Source organism: Rhodnius prolixus, unplaced genomic scaffold (genome assembly GCF_049639745.1).
Source record: "Rhodnius prolixus isolate KJV_2025 unplaced genomic scaffold, Rpr scaffold_5, whole genome shotgun sequence".
NCBI lineage: Eukaryota > Metazoa > Arthropoda > Insecta > Hemiptera > Reduviidae > Rhodnius > Rhodnius prolixus.
Genome location: NW_027411624.1, coordinates 1,219,150 through 1,241,001, shown reverse-complemented (window position 1 = coordinate 1,241,001; position 21,852 = coordinate 1,219,150). Strand labels below are relative to the sequence as shown.

At 31.2% G+C, this 21,852-nt stretch overlaps 2 protein-coding genes across 8 annotated transcripts in view; both read right to left on the bottom strand.

Annotated features, from left to right (window-relative positions):
* Positions 1-872: 872 nt before the first annotated feature.
* Positions 873-9,705, bottom strand: TRAM (translocating chain-associated membrane protein 1). 3 transcript variants are annotated; one of them, XM_074137272.1, is made up of 7 exons: positions 9,241-9,705; positions 8,961-9,134; positions 8,757-8,872; positions 7,439-7,654; positions 6,047-6,156; positions 5,647-5,970; positions 873-4,677 (listed from the first exon to the last, which is right to left on the bottom strand). In XM_074137272.1, coding segments are annotated over exons 1-7 (1,071 nt in total). In that variant the 5' UTR covers positions 9,370-9,705; the 3' UTR covers positions 873-4,675. The 3 variants fall into 3 exon arrangements, with proteins under 3 accessions (XP_073993373.1, XP_073993372.1, XP_073993371.1); XM_074137271.1 differs by having other exon boundaries at positions 873-4,674; XM_074137270.1 differs by having other exon boundaries at positions 873-4,682; positions 9,241-9,704.
* Positions 9,706-10,644: 939 nt separating this feature from the next.
* Positions 10,645-21,852, bottom strand: part of Pfk (ATP-dependent 6-phosphofructokinase) — a 28,661-nt gene continuing 17,453 nt past the window's right edge. For 4 of the 5 annotated variants that reach the window (XM_074137267.1, XM_074137266.1, XM_074137264.1 and 1 more), the window contains 4 exons: positions 18,586-18,712; positions 16,798-16,895; positions 16,263-16,491; positions 10,645-14,513 (listed from right to left, as the gene is read on the bottom strand). In XM_074137267.1, the coding sequence (XP_073993368.1) occupies positions 14,354-14,513; positions 16,263-16,491; positions 16,798-16,895; positions 18,586-18,712 (614 nt within the window). In that variant the 3' untranslated portion in view covers positions 10,645-14,353. The remainder of the gene's footprint in view (positions 14,514-16,262; positions 16,492-16,797; positions 16,896-18,585; positions 18,713-21,852) is intronic. The other variant, XR_012461187.1, reaches the window with a different exon arrangement.

Genomic DNA, 21,852 nt, shown 5'->3' with positions numbered 1-21,852 from the left:
GAAATATATCCGTTTTATTTTGAAAATATTTTTCAAGGAAGGGAAAATATTTTTCCAGACCCGTCCGTTTAGAATTCTGGAGAGCGACTCTTGGGTAAAGCTTACAGGCCCCAAGAAGTAACACCCTTAGCCCAGACAAGCCCCTCACACTGACACAACACGTGCAGTGCCGCTTCCTCTTATTCCTGACAGAACCTACTAAGGCTATCATCTGCCAGGCCCATGCGATGCGTGTGTTTTCTAAGCCTACAATTATCCTTATAGCACCACGGCCTTGACGGATTAATTCTGCAGTCAGCCTCGGCGACGGGTAGGAATGGATAGAATATATTCTTCTAGTTTAAATGAAGCTTCATCACCTTCACGTTTTAAATTAGAACAAAGCATCTAAATTAGAATTTCAAATATTACGAAAATCAGTTAGCGGTAGTGTCACTTTAGTAACCAGGTTATCTAGAATTATGATTTTCTTTATCCAACACTATTTCTTATTATAACAACCCATTTCGATTATTAGCAGTTACTCCCGCCGACCAGTGAATCTTTGGAGAATTCTATTGTGAACTTCTAAGGCGTTAATAGCTCCAACAAGTTTTCTAGTTTGTGAACTCATGACTCACAACATAGATCTTGAAATTGTTCTTAATTAATCATTTTTCTTAAAAACAAAACGAAATCATTTTAGGGCAGTTCTTCGGACATAAGGCTGAAACTCTCTTGAAATTCGAAAATTCAGCGTTTCAACAAAAATTCCAGAAGACCGTATTGTAGTAAGAGGAAAAAAAGTCGTGGTTAGCGTTACCACCAGACTTTTATTCTTTTTATGGTAAAATGATACTTGAATAGAGTGTAAATTTTAATAATACTCATAATTAAAAAGAATGAACACATTCTGTATTTTATTAAACAATAAAGCTTGCCTTACACAAAGCTCTTTTCAATTTAACAAAAATAAAATTAAAAATTAAAAAAAAAAAAAAAAAACGATTACACACAAAATTTGTAAAATTAGAAAAACAAAAAAGTACCAGAAAAATAAATGTTCGTATTCATTTATTTCCATTTTTTCTTTTTTTAAATTTATTATATGTATATCATTTTAAAAAAATATATGTAGGACAACATGTAAAATATGTTATCTTTTACATTAAATATTTAATTAGGTTTCTTGAACTATCCTTGGTTTCACAATTCAAGAATTCAAGAAATTATAATAGAAACAGAAAAAAAAAAGAATAAATTTGTGATATCTTAAAATTATTGTTGATTTAGAATGATATAAAATATATTTATTTATTAGATTGCAAAAAAAAAAAATTATTTGTTAAATAATATTGCACACTTTAGTTTTTAATTTATTGTTAAAAAACTTTATATTTTATTATTAATTTACATCAGACTTTTAAATATGTGCTTAAATTTATTATATATCTTTCCAACAAGTTTTACTTCTGTTTAGCCACCTTTTATTCCCTTAAAAATTTGATCGTAATTTTCGAGAAAAAGAAAATATATATATTAAGATGATAATTGAATGGGTGATGTGAATAAAAAAACAATTGAATATTTAATTAAATTTTATAGAAGTAATTAGTAAAAACTCCAATTAGTAAAAATGAGTGAATTAATTTACAGAGTATTGAAGTACAAACGAGGTAAAAAAACTCACCTAAAGCAATCTACCTTCAGGAAAAGAAAATCTTACGTTTTTTTAAAGACTTATTTGTCTTTGAAGAGTAGATAGAGGAGGGAAATAATATTGATGAAACTAAATCCATGCAATTAAATCGCTTAGGAAATCAAATTGAACATTGAAACATTCCACATTATTTATAAATGATGCAAACCTAATCTTATTTAAAGAAGCATAACACTCATGATATATGTAAAGCTTTTTATTGACAAAAAAAAAAAAAAATGACTTGAAAAAAGCCAAAAACATTATATGAATAAAAGTATGAGAAAAGCATCAGCAAGTAAAATAAATAGATATGGATGTAGATCGCGCGCAAAAAAAAAAATAAAATTAAGTTTGTGGAAGTGAAATTACATTCAGAAAATAACCATACTTGATATAAAACAATAAAAATAATTCAGATTCTGAGATCATCTTTTTCCTCAATTAACAAGAATTTTCCACTAACTGGTCACAGGAGAGTGGCTCTGGAATTCTGTCAAAGGAAAGCAATATCAAATTGTCAGATCAGCTTATCGAACAAAATCATCAGGTTAACTGTCGTGTGAGACGCTGAACTTTTCTTATTCTGATTTTAGTTTGGTAGGAGTATCTCCTTAGTATGTTGAGACCTATGGAGATAGTAGCGCAAAAAGAACTAGTAGGTTAAAGTCCTCAACTTCTTTAGCAGGGGAGGGTTCTTATATGTAGTAGAACTAAGAAGGGGCGGCCACAATAAGCCTCTGGTGGCTGCAGTGACGTGGGGCGTAGGTCCCTTCCCATCTACTATTCTATTCTATTCTATTCTATTGGTAAGAGTATCATTAGTACTTCAGGAATAAGACCACAAAACCCACTTCCTTTTCGACATTTTGGTGAAACGGGCAGGAGCCCTTATATAGCGTTAATATGGGCGATGATATCACTCGTCGACATTGAAAACGCTTCCCGCTATAGAATCACGCTTCAGGACTTTGTTGAGAAAAGGGCCTATCTAAGAATGAGATACATATACAGAAGGGTTTTAGTGCTAAATATTTAGAGGAGGCAAGTAATTTTTGAAAAATAATATGAGTAAGTGGAAGCTTACTACCTAATTTCTACCTCAAGAACCAAGTATGAACAAGAAATAACTGCTTTGGAGAGGGGTTTATAAATATATTTTACATTTTTAACATCAATGGCTTGAGTGTCTTCTGTCTTGACTGTTTTGGTACCTAAAGTATACAAAAAGATAAACAAACCTTTGAATCGTAAAAAATATTATAACTGTTTACATATATAAGCCCTAAAGGTGATTTAGGTCTCTAGGTCGAAAGCTTGGCAAAAAATAATAAACAACTATCTATAACTGAAATAGGCAATAATTTTTCTTCCTATGGGAATTATAAGGTTAACGTCAACTGCTTTGGGAAAATGAGATCTTTGAGGAGTTTTAAGGCAAGAAAAGGATCAAGAGGACCGTGGTCCCTAAAGTTCCACTTCGCTCAGTTAGCTAATATAAGAGGAACCTCTTATTTGATCAGAAGACTTTATTTTTTTTTTTGTTTAAATAGCAGGTCTCAGGAAGTCCTGAAATAGGCTCTTAAATTCTGATAATACACAACTCAATGAATAATGAATACAATGCGGAGAGTGCTAAACAAAATTTAATGCAGATATGACGGAAAAAATTCGTTCCTATGTCAGAAGTTCAATAATAATAATATTGAATTGTACAGGAATTTTCAAGAACTCAAAACACAGATCTGGAGCGTTTTAGAAACGGAACTGGATACTGCAGACAGGTTTTGCTATAGGGCCCCCCCTATTCGTAATTGTTCCTTCAGCTTAACGAATAGGCAAAGTTAAATTTTGATAGACCAGGATGTCGAACCACATAACAGCTTTTACGATTCCTGGTGGAGGAACAAATAAACCAGATGAACTAGCCTCAGCTTATTCGCCAAACCTAAAAACTTAGATGAGTTTATAAGCGCCCTTGGACTAATCTACCCCAAGATTACGATGTCAGGCTAGTCAGAAGCGGTAAAAGACGATGTGTTGATGTGTTCCTCCTTCTATTAAACTGAAAGCGTTCAGTGAAATTCCTCACCCCCCCGTCTTGATTATTAAATGACGAATTCTACTTGAGACATCAAATTATTCAAATAACCTTTCCTATTTCGCTAAAGCAGACAATAAGTTCACTTCATATGATTTCTATTCAAAATTAAATTGTTTTCGTGAATCGATAAATCAAAAGAAACGATCATGCATCGATTCACCCCCCCCCCAAAAATTAACGAAACATATTTACATTTTAATAAACTGGTGAGTAGTGAACTTGGACCTATTTAAAGGCCTAATAGTCAATTAAGATACCACTACAATACAATCTTACCTAATGTTGAGCATAAGATAATACTTGGATAATGCTCTTTTTTTAAAAAATTATACCAATCAAAGTAAAAAGTAACACTTCATGCTCAAATTACTCTCGAGCAGAAAAAGCATACATATATATAGAAATTTTTATTCACATCACCATTAACTCAATAATAATTATATTGAATAGAACATGCAATCTAAAGGGCTGGCAAACAAGATCTTTAACATTATAACCTTTCCCAAAATTTAGTAAACAATAATCTCGTTTTTATTTTATTATGGGGGCATCATGGATTTTTTTTACCTAATTTAAAGTGAGTACTCACAGAATAAAGTTTTTTTATTACGTAAAAATAATTGATAATAATTACTAAGTTTGCAATTTTCTTGTAACACTCTTCACAGAGTTATCACTCGGCCACAATTCACTAATGGGGTTTCTTTCTTAGCCAAAAGTTCATCCACTCTTTCTAGCTTACAGAAGAGAGAGAGAGAGAAAGAAGATAACAAAAAGTAATGAAATTAAAAAAATTAAAACCCGAGATTTATTTAGCCTTCACAGTCCTTTGCTTCAAATTTTTCTTCATATTTTGATCAACTTCAGTCAGCTCGTCGTACTCCTTATGATTCTTCTTAGCTGAAAATGTGAAAACATCAGTTCAAAAAAGAAACGATGTTTAAGATATTAAGCTTAGTTTTTAATATTACATAAATCGGTGCATACATTCTTACAGCACTCTTTTACGACTAGTCAACAGCAAGAAGTTTTCTAATCGTTCAATTTTTTTATTTTGAGCTTTTACCGTGAACACACGTTTTGTGATGCCCTGAATAAGAAAAACTGGTTTTTGCAACAACAATGTTCGCCTGCATCGTTTAGAGCATAAAATATATATACATTTATGAAGAACCAATGTGCTGGATCAAATATTCACAGATAGCAAGAATTTCAGATGGCCAGAAGTGCCCTTGTACTGGACGTCTCTTTCCAGATATCTATAATTGTAAGAGAGGAGGAGATGGGCACCAGGTTCACCAGAAGTGTCTGTTCCTGTTTACCGGCTCCTCACTCTTCGCGGATCTCGGCGATCCTGCGGATATCTTCGTCTAACACGTACAAAGCTTAAAGCCAAGTACTTGGGTTTAGCTAACCCACAGTCTAACTCTAGCTCACTCTCTTAAAGACATAGATCGCTCTTATAATACACATAAACTCTACACTTCAAGAATTCAAAGCAGGTCGCCTTCATTTAGCTAATAACCAATCCGTTAACACTCTACAGGGGGTGAATAGAATTTACTCCCTAATGTGGGCTCAGGATTGGTCAACTGGCTCTAGAGAGCCAGGGTGGATACACTTTTCCTACGAAACTCCGAAATTCTTTTTATTTAGAACAGCCATCTTCAAAATATCTAGGAAAGACATTAGAAAAAGGACTCCAGGAAATAATTATCCCTCTCTGCCTTCTTCTGGCTCTGCCTGAACTTCCATAGAGGACTGGGTAAATTGTTTCATCGCATAGAAGAGCTGTAAAGTGGGTGATCTAAGTTTAACCAATGAACAAGGACATAATAAGCACACAATAAATTAAAATACTTACAATCATGTTTCTTATTTTTGGCATGTTTTCCTTTATTATTATTATTGGCTGAGGCTGTCAGTTTTCTGACGCTGGTCGTTTGCGTTGTCTCTCGCCATTGTCTTAATTGATCGGTGATGAAGTTGAACATGAGATAGACCTGCAGCAAGACAACCGCCGCTAGAGCACTAATCCTAATGGTTGGTGTATTGAAGTCTCCTGGTGTGGACGCGCCAGCATTATTTGATGAAACGGATGTCAGACCATAGAAGAAGGTCAACACTGAGAGCATTACCGATCCCAGACTGGCCAACACAAACACACTTCGCCATAGGATGTAGCCCCCTGTGAAGAAAAATCAACTTAAAGGTTGCAACGTTAATATTTGCCAAAATTAAATTAGTAAAACTAAAGTACTGACATTTTCTTCCTCGCTCCTCTTTGTCCACAAAATCGATAAGTCTGGCGACGTGATACGTCATTTCAGAAAAGTAATGAATGACTAGTAGACAGACACCGACTCTCGTGAAACTGCAAGCAACAAATATTTACAGATTATAAATTTACACATCTAACATATATTAGTTTGCAAAGAGAGCTTTACTTTATCAAACTCCGTGTATTTTGAATGAACTGAGTGTACCACACAACTACCCAACTGTGTTAACACATAACAGTATTCAAAATTTACTTTCCTCTTATTACTGACTTCTACAAATACAAATTTTGTAAAGTGGATGATAAGAGCATTGATAATACTTCAATTTTTTGCAAGTTCGTTATTGTACTTTTGAATATTCGATATGTGCTCACAAATCACACATTCACATTATTCGAAAATTTACTTTCCTCTTATTACTGACTTCTACAAATACAAATTTTGTAAAGTGGATGATAAGAGCATTGATAATACTTCAATTTTTTGCAAGTTCGTTATTGTACTTTTGAATATTCGATATGTGCTCACAAATCACACATTCACATTATTCGAAAACTTACTTTCCTCTTATTACTGACTTCTACAAATACAAATTTTGTAAAGTGGATGATAAGAGCTTCGAATGGTTGACAATGTTAGTACTTGCGTTTACCGCGCACTACACAATTCTACCATTTATGGTATATTCACAATATCCTGTTTACTTATAGTGATCTTTCTACATTAATTTTCTATATCCAAAAAATAAGTAGCAGAAATAAGAAATATTTGCTGGATAAGTTGAAAAATGAACCTAATTAGAAAAACTATAAAATTTTCTGCACTTTTTAAAAGTTTCATTTCGTGAGTTTGATGGCTGTTAAAACTAAATCCACCATCCAACGTGAATAATTGCCAAAAAGGAGTGTGATAAATCTTATAAATAAACAATTTTAACTCCTATATACATTCAAATCGTTGGAGAACTGATGAAATCTTTTGTTTAAAAAATATGATATGTACCTACTTTTTATTGGGACTCTAGCAACAAAAAAACTCAAACAGACCCGTAATAGGTAATAGGGCCCTGAGCAGAATTTTTACCAAACATTGTATTTTGTAAAATAAAAACACATATCACTAATGACATGTTGACTACATTTTACAAAACTTTGTTATCCTCTTACTTGCTGACTATTACACACATAGAATGTGCAAAGTGGATGTTAAGAGGGACAATTCAGAACTGTGGTAGTTACACAATTATAGAGTAAAACATTTCGTCTAATTTCTATTAGTACTTTTAAAAGAAACACCTGTCCTTAAATTTCTTATCCTCTTCTAACTACTAATAAATTTGTGCGTTAAAGAAAAAATAATATAATTATAACTTACTTGAACAAATATGCTGCAGCTATGAAGACCAGAGCAACCGAAGCGTAACAGATTTTTTCAGGCATTTCCTCTTTTTTTATTTTTTGGAAGTACAGTTCTGGATATTGATGGAACCAATATGCTAATTGTATTATGAAAAAGAATTTGAACATGAAAACCATTTCAGTGTGTGGATATCCTTCCCATAGTGATGAAACATTCAAAAGTAAATTCTCTCTGGAATAATACAAAAGCTAATTATTTTTTAGAAAAGTTTTACAGTTTTTTATTTTCCCTTACTATGAAGAGTAAGTACTGCAACCCAGTCATATTTTCTAAATCCAGTTTTTACAAGAAATATCCATGTGTGTGTGTATATGTACATTCTAGATAAATAGTAACTTAGCTATGAAAATCCCATATCGAAACACACTTAACTAGAAGATTATTTAAGATATCTCCTAAGTTTTTCTTTACACCTGACATACTTATTGCACATTTGTTGATCAAAAACGTTTATTTGGTACATTTTTATGAGATGGAGTGGATGCATTTTTAGTTTCTTCTCAAGAACTATTTATTTATAACCTATGGCCCTACCACATATAATACTAGATAGAATTAAATGAATTTCTTTTTCGTTTCTCACAATCGAGATAAACTTTTGAGAATACTAAATACTAATCTAAAGTTATCTGTTTTACTTGATTCGTGAGTTAAGTTGAGGAGGTTTAAACACTAGGAGTTCTCTTTGAAGGGCAATTTCTGGGATTTTTACTGTTTAAACAAAAGATAGAAAGTATTTTGATATTTTGGGTGATTACCAAGCCTGAAAAAATAATGTTCGGCTACAAACCTCCCCCATTTTAGGATTTATTACACCATTGGAAAATGGCTCACAACCTGGGGAAAAAGGACAAATCAGGTGATGTCCGTATTATACCAAGAAAGAGATTTAATTAAAACTTTCAACAGGATAGGTTATGGTCTGGATACATACTCAGTTGGCGAAGAGTATGTTAACTTAAGAATATGATCTACTGAATCAGCAAGTGGATAAAATATGATTTAAAAAAATGACTATAGAAGAAGAGAGTTTATAAGAAACTCCATTATTTCCATAATAATTCTAGACATTGAGCTATAACGTTTTTCACACATTTTCAATTTTTTTGTAACTTATTTTAAAATTCAAAAGGCCACTCACATGGATAATATTTGAAATAAGAAGTGGCCAACCACAGATAAGATGTGAACTTGTGCAAACATTAAATTATTTAAGTAGTTCTAGAATGCATTGCTTAATGATAATTAGTTTAGTAAATCAAAAATTACTTACTTTAAAATAATGTGCACTCCCCAGAAAACGGACATGCCATAAAAGAACAACAGCTGTCCTGATTCATTAAATTTGCTGTGTTTCACTTTTGAAAGATGAAGTTTACGACTGATTTTCTAAAAAAGGAAAATATCGAATTTTAAAAATAAAAACTTTCTATGTTACAACCTTTTAAAACAAAAACTACTTTAAATGCACACTTACATCAAGAATGTACTCCTGAATGATCGCATGGATTACTATACAAATTAGAAAATAGAAAAACGTTACACATATATCTTTCAGGCCATATGTGTACCTAACTACAGATTCAGCACTGGTTTGTTCTGTACTATTGTGATGTAGAGCAATGAACATATATGCATAAGGTGATGTAGCCTAGAAAAAAAGTGAACAATATTTAGGTTCAAATAACTTCTAATGATTGACTTTGAAATAATTTTTTTTTAAGAAATGTAGTTTTTAAGAAAAAATACTTTATTACCTGTATCATAAGGCCGATAACAAAGAGTAAGGCGACACATGAGACAATGTCAGCATGGTTTTGAATAACGAACTCATGGCTGAAAAATGGTGGATTTTTATTAGAAGACTTTCTACCTTTAAAAGCCATATTGCTGGTACAAGCGATGAAGTGGAACTGGTAACACCACGAGCCCGGTTTTGAAGAATATCCGTACTTTTCCAATGACAGACTAGCGTTCCACGCAACTCCAATGGACAACTACATCCGATGTAGGCAGACACGTCAACAACTCTACCGACCCCCACCCTGCCAACACGGCATTAACAACTTTTTTTCTCTTTTGCCTAGCTATTATTCTCTTAATAGTTATTCATTATAGGTCAAGTTTAGGGTAAATATAACATCTAATAATCAAAGTCTTTCGAGCAACATACTTCGCGCACACTCTTCTAAATATACATACATATTAATACTACGGACTTAAAAAAAACAAAAAAACATGCCAGTGATGTTGATTACAAATAACTTTTCCCTAAAAAAGTAATACATTATTTTAATTTCAATTTATAAAAATCCTACCCACTTAAATTATAAGGTAAATGCAATAAGTTACGAAATCATTAAACTAAAGCAATATACTACATAATTAATTGTCGGGTTCGGGCCCCCTTTCTTGAAAGGTAGGCTTCCCTTCCCCAATTCAGTTATGTGATTTTCCTACAAATACACTTAATTATATATAAGATTTTTATTTCAAATTAAGTTTGAGATAAATATCAATCTTTGCAATTTATCAGTTTAGGTAATAAGTGGGTGATAAAATTTGTAAAACATTTAAAACTCTTAATATCTTGCTTCGTAATCATCAATCCGATTAATTTGGTAAAGGGAGCCAATTTTCATCAGCTATTAATTTCAATATTTTGTTAACTCTCTCTCTCTCTCTCTCAAAAAAAAAAAAAAACCCAGAGGAGCACGGTAAAAATTAATTTTAAAAAACGCAGTTTAATCTTCTCTTTGGTATTATCAATTTTCGGCTTCATTTCCTATTTTACGGCGGCAGATTTTACAAAAAACGTGATAACAACGTAGTGTATTGATAGAGAAAACAAACGGACTCAAATTGGTATAAAAAATTATTAAACAGTGATTAATAATCTACTAAAATTAGCACAGTAGAAAAGGAATTTCCTCCCTACTTAATTTTCGAGCAAAAGTTGCCCTATTTACTACAAATCACCCATTGATCTAGTTTTTTTAAAACTTTGGTGGATGATACCTTATGGCAAACTAATAACTCCTCAAATATTTAGGTGCAGAGATCGTGCCAGTACTACAGCAGTCATCCTACATCCTCGATAGTTTTCAAATCACTCTTTCATTTTACTACAGGAGCACAGAAATGACAAAACAACCATTAAATCCTTTAAATGTATATATTTATTTAAAAAAAATAACGTATCTTTTATTCTCTATAAACTACAGCTATATTTTACTACGATTCATTTAACTATAATATCTCATTTAATAATACATAAATTTCTAATAACATGTACTAAATATATTTAAATGATCAATATAACATAGCAATCATCTCCTACATTGAAACCTTACTTTGAAAAAAATATATTGTAACTATTGTAATATTATTGTAGTATTGCTGTAATATTGTGTTAAAAGAGACAGAAATTCTTCTTCATTTCTTCTCTACTTATCGCAGAGATATCATTCTCGATTCAAGTGACTTTTTGTTAACAAAGCTTTAAACTAGATAAATTTCCAAGATAATTGAAAAACATGGGTTCTAAAATGAAAGAAAGTAACATAAAAGGTCCTAAGTTGTAACTTTGAAAGGTTCATTGATAGGAATTATTAGGTTTATTAGCATAGCTTGGGAAACATTTTCTTGAATTATTAGATGCGATAGCAACCACTAGGCTTGATAGCATGCCGCCGGTGTCTTTTAAGATTCAAGCTTTATTATTTAATAATAATAATTTCGCTTTTATTACAAGGTAAACTTTAAGATTATCACAATAGGAGATATATGTATACTATCGTGTTTGTAAATCCAGACGACTTTAGGGGGAAGAGAGGCGAGTTGGTTTTATAATTTCAACTGAAACTGGACAGAAATCTCTAAGTTATGCGTCATCACAAGGAAGGTAACAAAGTTCTAGATGAAATTTTTGCTTGTGATGAAACTTGGATGGATTGCATAAGTAATCGAAAATCAAACTGTAATTTAACATTGGGAGCACACTAACGTAAGAATTGCCAAGAGTTGTTCATCGATTTTAGTGACTGATTCTATAATCCTGAAGGAAGATAGAATATTGCCAATTACAGGCATTATTTTTTTTTATGAAACCAACCATTTAAACTTATGTTTATGGAACCTAGAAATTGTAGAAGGATTCTCTCTGCTAGCAGTCTTTTGGGACAAATGATAACGCAAAAGGAATGCACAAAAAACCGGAAGAAAATCTTAATTGTGATTTATTTAAGGAATAATCTCCAGGGAGCCCATAACTTACGTTCTAGTAAAGCTACACTGACAAGCTAAACTTATAAAAAGCTAAATAATTAGTCATAACCCGAAAATATGAAGCTAACAATTATAAAAAGGTTTTCTAATAATATGACTGTTCACCAAACAATCTGATAAAGATCCAAAATTATCAGTTTTAGGAATCATTCTGGCAACATTTCAATGTAACGAGTCGTTCACCTGCCAAAGGGGCTGCCAGATACGAAGATATAAACATTAAAAGTGTCATTATCAGATATCTAAGGAAATAAAACAGGGGATATTACAAGGCGAGCAGATTGCTCTCTCTTCTATAAGTGAATCCGTCAGTGATTGGAACAAGATTGAACTAAAAAAAAAAAAATCAAACTCTTCCAGTCATCTGCATTTCGATGCAATTCTGTTTTTGATCATATTTTCTCAGATATACAAAATTATTATTGAAATACATTTATATACTTTTAAATTTAATTTAAAGATAAAATTAAGAACACTATGTTCTCAAATTTGTAATAATACCTGCGCAACAATCATTTAAACTAAATAAAATACAGAATATTTTTTAATAATGTTCGCTCTTTAAAACTTTTTTGTTTTGTTCTTTTCTAATTTGTTCATTTACCTATATTATAAACTTTCTTCAAAAATTAAAAGTTAGAAAAAAGTATTCTCCCTTCGTAAGTAAGCAATGATCTGATTACTTTATTTCCAATTTCCAATTGATCTTTAATTTCTGATATGTATATTAGGTTATCCACAAAAGTTATGGCGAATTTTGTATTGGTGATATTCACAGATTAGAATATAATTTTGTACGTTTTCTGTTTCATATTTCTCAAAAAATAACTTTTAATTTGATATTTATTTTCTATTATTTAATTCAGTCAATAGGGAATTAAGCTTAACACTTTATATTGGCAATCTTCCTGCGAGATCTGTCGCTTGTCGCCAACAATCGCATGAATTCTATCGTACATCACCCATTTGGAATGTTGGTTTTATGCGAGCAAATGAATAAAATCGAACCAAAGTCATAAACACTCTGAAATCGCTCTCTGTAATTAATTCTTTAATTTGACCACTGTATTTACGACAGATTGATTGGCTATTCATGAATTAGCTTCTTTTTAAGATAATATTTTAATTAGTATCATATTTAATTTAAAGATCTTACAAATTGTATTTCTTCTTTTAATCAAAGGCGAAAGTGGCAGGCAGCGCTTTCGAGCCAAATTTCAGAGCGCGTTAAAATCAACTTTAAAGAACTTGCTTTCTTTTTTTAAAGATTATTTATTCTGGTTAAAGATATGTGGTTAATTAAATTTATAATTTTTAAGGTCACCAGAAAAAAAAATGTAAAACTGGGGCGTGTACTCACACGTGTTTCCTTAACTGCAATTTACGATTTGGAATTTTGGCCAGAAGCAAGTTCCTTGTGGAAAACCTAATAATAAAATCCTTGATAAATTAAATGAAATAAAAATTAACAATAATTCAGTCTCAAAATATTATAAACATTGAAACAGAAAAAAGAATGGCACCATATGAATAACATATAATAAAGTTATATTGACTAGTATTTATCAATTATATAAAAATTGTGCTAAATTTATTAAATTGAAACAATTTTAATAAATTCTCGAAGATAAAGTTTTAAAATTTACTAGAACACATTACAATAAAAAAAAAAAAATTCTCACTAACTTATGGACCAATGGGTTGGGGTCACAGATTTCATTTTTTGTTTTTTGTTTTACGTGATCCTATATCGAAAATATTTTAACTGGAATCAAGGCGTTCTTTGCCAATGGGATCCATGCATCCATTCATCATTAATTTGTTTTGGGGATTTTTCATATTTTCTCCTACTTAAAAAATAGAATCTTAATCTAAAACTTCACTTTACAGATTCACAAATTTAGTTACAGTTCTCTTAATACAATTTTTTGAAAAATATTACCTACTTTTTTTTTCTTTTACAAGAAATGTTATTTCTACGATTAAACGTAGTAAAATAAAATAGATAATAAAAAACAGTTTAAGTGGGATGATATTATTTTAATATTTTCACCGGAATGGCAGTATTTTTTTCGCATTCCTCAAGAAAAAAAGGAGAAGATATTCATGCTTCACGTTCTTATTGTAATTACGAATTACGAAAATTGACCAAAATGTAGTTAATTGGATAATTTTTTGCATGGTACATGAGACCCATTGAACGAAAGGCGAGGACACGTGTCAAACATTTTTTTTAAATAGAGAATCTGCCAAAAAAATGAATCGATAAATCTTTGACCAATGTACAGCATGGTTTTTGGAAACAAATTGTGAATATTTAGATACTGTTATCAAGATTATTTCTTGAAAGGCGTCAATTTTTTTTTTTTAAACATGTATTTAAATTTCCAGAATTTTATTTATTATTAATACTAATTTTTCTTATCTCACTGAAAAACCATTTATGTTTAAAATTTACAGAAAATTTCAGTAGAAGCAGCAATTATTTTATTTTAAGGAGGAAAAGTTGTGTTTAAATACCATTTCCAAAGATTGTGCGGGAAAAAAAGAACATCTTGTACCCGTTCAATGTTTTTGGCTGTTTCATTTAATGCTGGTGCCCTCAGGAATAACTGATTCCGAAGGAACGTGTTGATCCAACTCAATATATTCACCTTCTTCCTCGTAAACGCTGTAATGTTTGGCGAATATTCTCATCAGTGGACGAAGTTTTAACCACCATTGTGATTTGGGTATACGGTGGCTAAAAATAATAATGATCTTCAATTAGTATGGCTGAAAAGTATTTCAGTATTTTTATTCAATTTCTGAAAGAAGAAGTACTAAAAGCTTCACTTGATTTCCAAAAATATGAGTAAATTCAGATTAACAAATAAAACAATTTCTTGCTAATTTAAAAAAACTTATTCAGGAGAATTCGATTAAAAAAAAAGTTCTAGGCGTAAGGAGACTCCTAAAAGTGGCACTTTGTATAATCTAATGTCTTGCTAACAGTATAATAATTAGAATCAAATTTGGAAATGGATTTCCAAGAAGAAAATATTATGTCCAGATGAGCCCCATAATAGATTTTTCAGCACTTTAAATTTTTCTCGACAATCCCAACTTTGATTTTAAATCTACACATTCTTTTCAACACTTTTCCCCCCAACAATTTATTTGTATTTCTAAGAAAGAAAATAGATTCCCTTTAAAGAGCCATTCTAAAATCAGGGCACTCTAAAACATGTGTTGTTAAAATCGTATTCAAAGAAAACGTTTCATCGGAAAGTACCTTATCGTAACACAAACTATTGTTCACTTTCTCCAAAGGCATTTTTTTGTTAACTTCTTATTGTTAAAAAGATTTACTACTTTTTACTTAATAATTTTTTTACAAATGTTCGCTTTAGAAATTCTCCGGAATAGGTTGGAGTAGGCTAATCAGAGGTGGGGTTACATTTCTTTACCATCATATCATTTTATAAACCATTAAATGAGTTAATATTAACTCATTAAAGTTTAAGATTAGGAGTTAGAAGAGAAACTTCGATATGTAGATCCTTGAGAATAGTAGTAAAGAGAAATTCGTATAAGTAGTCACACCAGACTTTTCGTATTCGTGAGCCCAGCTAAAAAAGAACTAAACAATGAACTTAGCTTCGAAAAATCTAATTGTAAATCATTCTCGTACTAATGCAAGAATATGAAAAATTTGGAATGAGCAAACTCTTTAAACGTATTTGGAATTGCAAATTTATGTACGTATTAATGGGAAATGGTTGAATTTAAATTATGTTTAGTGAAACTTAGCTGGGATAGTTATTATCTTAATTCTTTAACTTTGATCATACACCTTGTTATAACGTTTACATTAAACTAAAATTAATTATTAATTAATTTTCTTCCAATTATTATTTATTAATTATTCTGCAAATATCAACAAAGAAATTAAACAACTACCATTAATGTACGCTAATGTAAGGTTAACAAAATACAATAGTTGACAAAACTGCTAACTCATCAAGGTTCTCTACAAGATAACCTTGCAAGCGGTGCAAAAATTAAATTATTTTAAAATAAATTTTTGAAGTTCAACGCGAAGAAATGCTCATCTTATATCGGCAGTATTCAAGGATTAATATAAATAAAAAAATTATTCTTCAAGATTTATTGCCTTCACCATTAAATTATGTTTAGTGAAACTTAGCTGGGATAGTTATTATCTTAATTCTTTAACTTTGATCATACACCTTAATACTTCTACGCGTGTAGTACATTTCACAAACATAGGATTTATAACTTTTAATCATTATTCTAAAAAAATTCGTAAAATCCTAGTAGTACGACAAAGGCGGGAGTGTTCATAACAACTTTTTTAGAAATTTTATTCGCACCCGTGACCTTAAAATTTGCATTTCCTGATGTGGAAATTTTAAAAAAATCAAGAAAACTACACTTGCAACAATTCCTTTAAAGACAGAGTACGACAGTAATAATAATTAGTACTAACTGAAAATCCGTTTGCTCTATCAGCTCTACTAAAGGTGTGAACAGATGCTTCCTTCTTGAGATGCCTAAAAGACATACCGTTTCCTTTGCAGTAATATTTACAACATCGGCAGAACTATTTATGCCAGCATTTTTTAATTGCTCTTCAAACCAGATGCTTGATTCTACTCCATACTTGATGCCCATACCTCGGTCAAAAGGACTCGCCGTGCCTCCTTGTTGCACATGTCCTAAAAATCATAAATTTAAAAAAATAATGATGTTTTTCTTGATTTATAAAAAAAAAAAACTTTTTCAGTAAAAATTTTCAACCCATCACATACTGAAATTCATAGCTTCTCACATCAAGCACTTCAAACACATTTCATTGCCAATAAAACGTAAAAAAAAGTTTACCGACACTTTCGTAGATTTGTCGTATAAATGATAATGACATTGTCGTTAAAATAGATTTTCTATATAACTAAATAAGTGTCTTTTACAAAAAAATTAACTGATTCTAAATGAAAGTTAAAACAAAGAATAATGAAACTTACCCAATATATTCATTCTCGCCGAAAACAGACCCTTTCCTTCTTCAGAGTACAATCTGTGCATAAAGTCCGCATTGTAATTTTCGTTACACTTTTCATTCCTGAAACACATTTTAATGAAGGGCAATACATTTTTAAATAAATAAACGAAAAAGATAATAATAAATAGGCCAAATATTGAGTACTACAATAGTTCAAAATTCACTGGGTTTGTAAACAGGTTTGTTTGTGTCCCGCAAATGTAAGCCACAGTCAGCCGTATTTATAAAACGATTGCGTGAATTTGGTAATTCAAATTAGAATTAAAGAGTCCAAAAGTGAAAAGAAAAATGCACTTAACTGGGCGCATGACAAATTTACTTGCGGCCCCATCCAATGAAATTTCGCAAATTAAGGTAAGAATATTATAAACCACACTATAAGAAACAATCTTGTAGGCAAAAGAAACAATTAACCAAGACAAAAAACTTTCCGAAAATTTCTTCTTATTTACATCAATTCCAGCAAGCTGAACATACTAATATATAACCCCATTTTAACAAAAACTTAGTGATTTTCAATTTAAATGTATTTTGAATGAACTAAATGTACCAATAAACTGGTACACTATTGTTGCATTCAAAACGTTACTTTCCTCTTAGACTGACTTCTACAAACACTAGTTTGCAAAGTGGAGATAAGAGGATCATATCAGTTTGCAGTACCACTTAGCGAAGCTTATTTTACCAAATTGTTGTATTTTGAATGAACTAAACGTATCAATAAACTGATACACTATTGTTGCATTCAAAACGTTACTTTCCTCTTAGACTGACTTCTACAAACACTAGTTTGCAAAGTGGAGATAAGAGGATCATATCAGTTTGCAGTACCACTTAGCGAAGCTTATTTTACCAAATTGTTGTATTTTGAATGAACTAAACGTATCAATAAACTGATACACTATTGTTGCATTCAAAACGTTACTTTCCTCTTAGACTGACTTCTACAAACACTAGTTTGCAAAGTGGAGATAAGAGGATGACATCAGTTTGCAGTACCACTTAGCGAAGCTTATTTTACCAAATTGTTGTATTTTGAATGTACTAAACGTATCAATAAACTGATACATTATTGTTGCATTCAAAATGTTACTTTCCTCTTAGACTGACTTCTACAAACACTAGTTTGCAAAGTGGAGATAAGAGGATGACATCAGTTTGCAGTACCACTTAGCGAAGCTTATTTTACCAAATTGTTGTATTTTGAATGAACTAAACGTATCAATAAACTGATACACTATTGTTGCATTCAAAACGTTACTTTCCTCTTAGACTGACTTCTACAAACACTAGTTTGCAAAGTGGAGATAAGAGGATGACATCAGTTTGCAGTACCACTTAGCGAAGCTTATTTTACCAAATTGTTGTATTTTGAATGTACTAAACGTATCAATAAACTGATTATTGTTGCATTCAAAATGTTACTTTCCTCTTAGACTGACTTCTACAAACACTAGTTTGCAAAGTGGAGATAAGAGGATGACATCAGTTTGCAGTACCACTTAGCGAAGCTTATTTTACCAAATTGTTGTATTTTGAATGAACTAAACGAATCAATAAACTGATACACTATTGTTGCATTCAAAACGTTACTTTCCTCTTAGACTGACTTCTACAAACACTAGTTTGCAAAGTGGAGATAAGAGGATTAACGAATTCTAACAATTTTTAATTTGTTCTACTCTGAATAAGTTTCTTAGAAAGACAAAGTACGCAAATAAACATAATTAAATGTAAAGCATTTAATTACCTTACAATGAGGCCTCGCTGTACGCCTTCCGACATCTTTGAAGCCAAATGGTATACATCTTTTTCTAAATCTTTAATTGAAAATTTTTCTTCAAATATATAAGCTGCGTCTGCCCCTCCAGCTAATGCTAAAATAAATATAAATTACAAAGATTAGAAATAAATATCTGATTGCCAACACGAATCTTACAGTTGTTAAGGAGTAGAAGTTACAAGTTTGCATAAACGTATATTTATTTATTCGGAATAGGACTCATTCTATGTTTTGAATATAGTTCAAACAGTAGGATAAGGGTAATTTGATAGATAAATCTTGTAATCGAACTGAAAAAGAAAATAAGGTATTGTCTGCATTTTTCGCTTCTAAATATGGTACTTAAGTAAGCTAATGTCACTCTGTGCATGACATGAAATCCATGGAATAATTTTCCTGCACCTGTTACGAGAGTAGCATGAAAAATACGAATTCGTTAGTGCTTTTATCCATAAATTGGAATTTCTTTTTGATGAATGAAATTAATGAATTCTTTTTTTACTATTCAGAAATTAATTTTTTTTTTTTTTTACTTGCGAGATTTGATTTGAAATATTTTTAAGTACCATTCAAACTAGCACTAAGGAATAAATGACCCGGTGAGAATGAAAGCGGCGTAAGTACATTTTTTATTGAAATCAAGGTAACGACAGCTTTATATTCTATAACTGTTTTGTTTAGAGTGACAATGCAGTAAGTTCTTAGTGCACTTATTGACCATCAGGAGAAGCACAAAATTTTAGTACTTAATCAAAAGCTCATACTGTTGAGAATGACAGTGGCGTAAGTCCACCAGATTGTTTGTTTCTTTATGACTGTATTCTTGGTGAAGTTTATTGTCGTGTGGTGTTAATTAGTAAATTGTTATATGGTTTTAGTTGACTAAAAATTAAATATAAGCCTTAGTGTTGGTGTTATTAGTTAAATTATAATTTTGATTTTTTTTTTTTTACTTTCACAACTGCAATATATTTCTGCAATAAGTGATGCTGATACATACAACATGATAATAGATAAGTATATGAATAGCATGAGGGGAGAATTCACCCATTCCCAAAGAGGAGTTTACTATTGTGTACTGGCACTTACTTCATCTAGAAGATCGCGAGGCCACCTGCGCTTCAGCCGTCTTGGAGTATTTCCAGGCAATGCAGTAAGTTGGGATACTAGTGGATTAGGATGTAAGGTGACTGATGTGTGGAATTTAATATAATGGGATCTTACAGCTTTTGAAACATAAGGAACAAGGAAATCTCGGTGCAAGGTAGAGTTAGGGACATAATAAGGAGCATATGCGATTCGACGGAGTGTTTTTGACTGAAAGGATTGGATTTTGTAGATATTGGAAGCTTTGGTTGAGCCCCAAAGTTCCATTCCGTAAGTCTAGGGAGGTTTCAGTATCATAGTGAAGATAAGTCATTTATTCTGTAATGAGAGTTTACATCGCTTGTCGAGAAGTCTAGAGAGAAGTTTGAATCGTCTGTTCAGTTTATTGGGAGTGAGATGACTGTTGATGGAAGAGAATTGGTAGGATTAGTTGGGATCAGATTGGTTGAAGTCAGTTTTTTTATTAGAATTGCAGTGCCCCCTATGGGCAGTATTAAAACTGTCCGGTAGGACAGTTGTATAAGGGTTGATCGTCAAAAACTGCACGAAAAAGCGTAACGTTGAAAAACACCCAACTTTGACAATTTTTTTCTCTTTTTCTATAAAAGATAAAATTCCCAAATTTCCTTTATAATATAGGGCAAATCCTCCTTTAAGACTGTAATTTTTTGCAACAACAGATCTAATAGATTTCGAGAAAAAAGTAGCTGAAAATGAGCAAAAACGGCATTTTCAAAAATTGGTCTTGTTCTTGTTGTGGTTGTTGTTGTTCTCGTTGTTACCTTTTTTGTAAACAACGTAGCGCCTAAACGCGTGAACCTATTTTCATGAATGAGGTGTCATTCGATTCGGAATTTTATGTAGATGTGCCTTTTGGGGGTCTCAACGCTGAACATTGAGTGGGAGAGGAGTTAGCCCCCCCCTTTATGTAAGACCCCCTCCAAAATTATTATCATTAATTACTCTGTAAATCTTAGCCCTTACGTACAAATACCTTCCTATATTATTCAAAACGCTTTTTCAAAAAAATTGTTATTGAGGATTGTTTGGGGGACCGCAACTATAATCAATCTTTAAAAAGATCTCTCCATTGGTAGTTATGGTTCCGACTTAACACCTTATCAGGTTAGCAAAAAAATTACAGTTATAAAGGAGGGTTTGCCCTATAATTTAAAGAAAATTTGGGAATTTTATCTTTTATAGAAAAAGAGAAAAAAAAATTGTCAAAGTTGGGTGTTTTTCAACGTTACGCTTTTTCGTGCAGTTTTTGATGGTCAACCCTTATACAACTGTCCTACCGGACAGTTTTAATAATGATAGAATTGCTTATTCCAAATTTTAAAAAAATCTGTAAAGCAGATATGTAACATTCCAAATAGACAAAAAGGAAAATCTATCCAAAAGGTACAAAAATCTCCTTAACAAAAACTTACAGTTTAAAATGTTAAGTATAAGGGTTGATTAAACGCCAAAAGGTACACAAATCAGCGAGTACCCAACATTTCATTAATACTTCATTAATATTTAAGTAATTCTACTGCATTAATTTTCATTGATAAGTTATTTTTTAGAATTTATTAGATGTCACAGACCCTTATGCTGGCCATTTTCGTCTACAAAATATATGTTCAAGTAGCACTGTAGATTGACTGTAATATCTAGTTATTTATAATAATCAAACTATTAATTACAGGTTAAAAACAAAAACGTTATAAAAAATATTTAAAAAAATATGAGGCTAAAAAATTCAAAACTTTTTTTAAAAAAAAACTTACACCAACATACATCAATGACTTTGTTTATTTTATTTATTTATTTTTATTTTTAAATAAAAATCGTCGGTTTAAGTTCATTCTTCGATTAAAGTAATTGTTATTTTATGAAGTAGTCAAACGTTTATAATAATAGGTAATAATTATCTGGCTTTATCGCAAATAATATAGTTTTCTTCAATTACATTCTCAATCTAGGTATTCATCCCACAATGTTGTATATATGTAATATAAAATAAATAAGATATGCATATTTTTAGGACAGCTAATTATTCCAGTATTTTACTATAAGTAAAATTAGGGGGACTAAATTAAAATTACAATTGAGAAGTGAGTAAATATTGTTGAATAATCT

Coding starts and splice junctions, on each gene's coding strand:
- TRAM (XM_074137270.1), bottom strand. CDS start 9,369: ATGGCTTTTAAAGGTAGAAAGTCTTCTAATAAAAATCCACCATTTTTC. Junction 8,873..8,960: donor TTCAGGAGTACATTCTTGAT/GTAAGTGTGCAT, acceptor TTCCTTTTTTAG/AAAATCAGTCGTAAACTTCA. Junction 4,683..5,646: donor CAAAAATAAGAAACATGATT/GTAAGTATTTTA, acceptor TCACATTTTCAG/CTAAGAAGAATCATAAGGAG.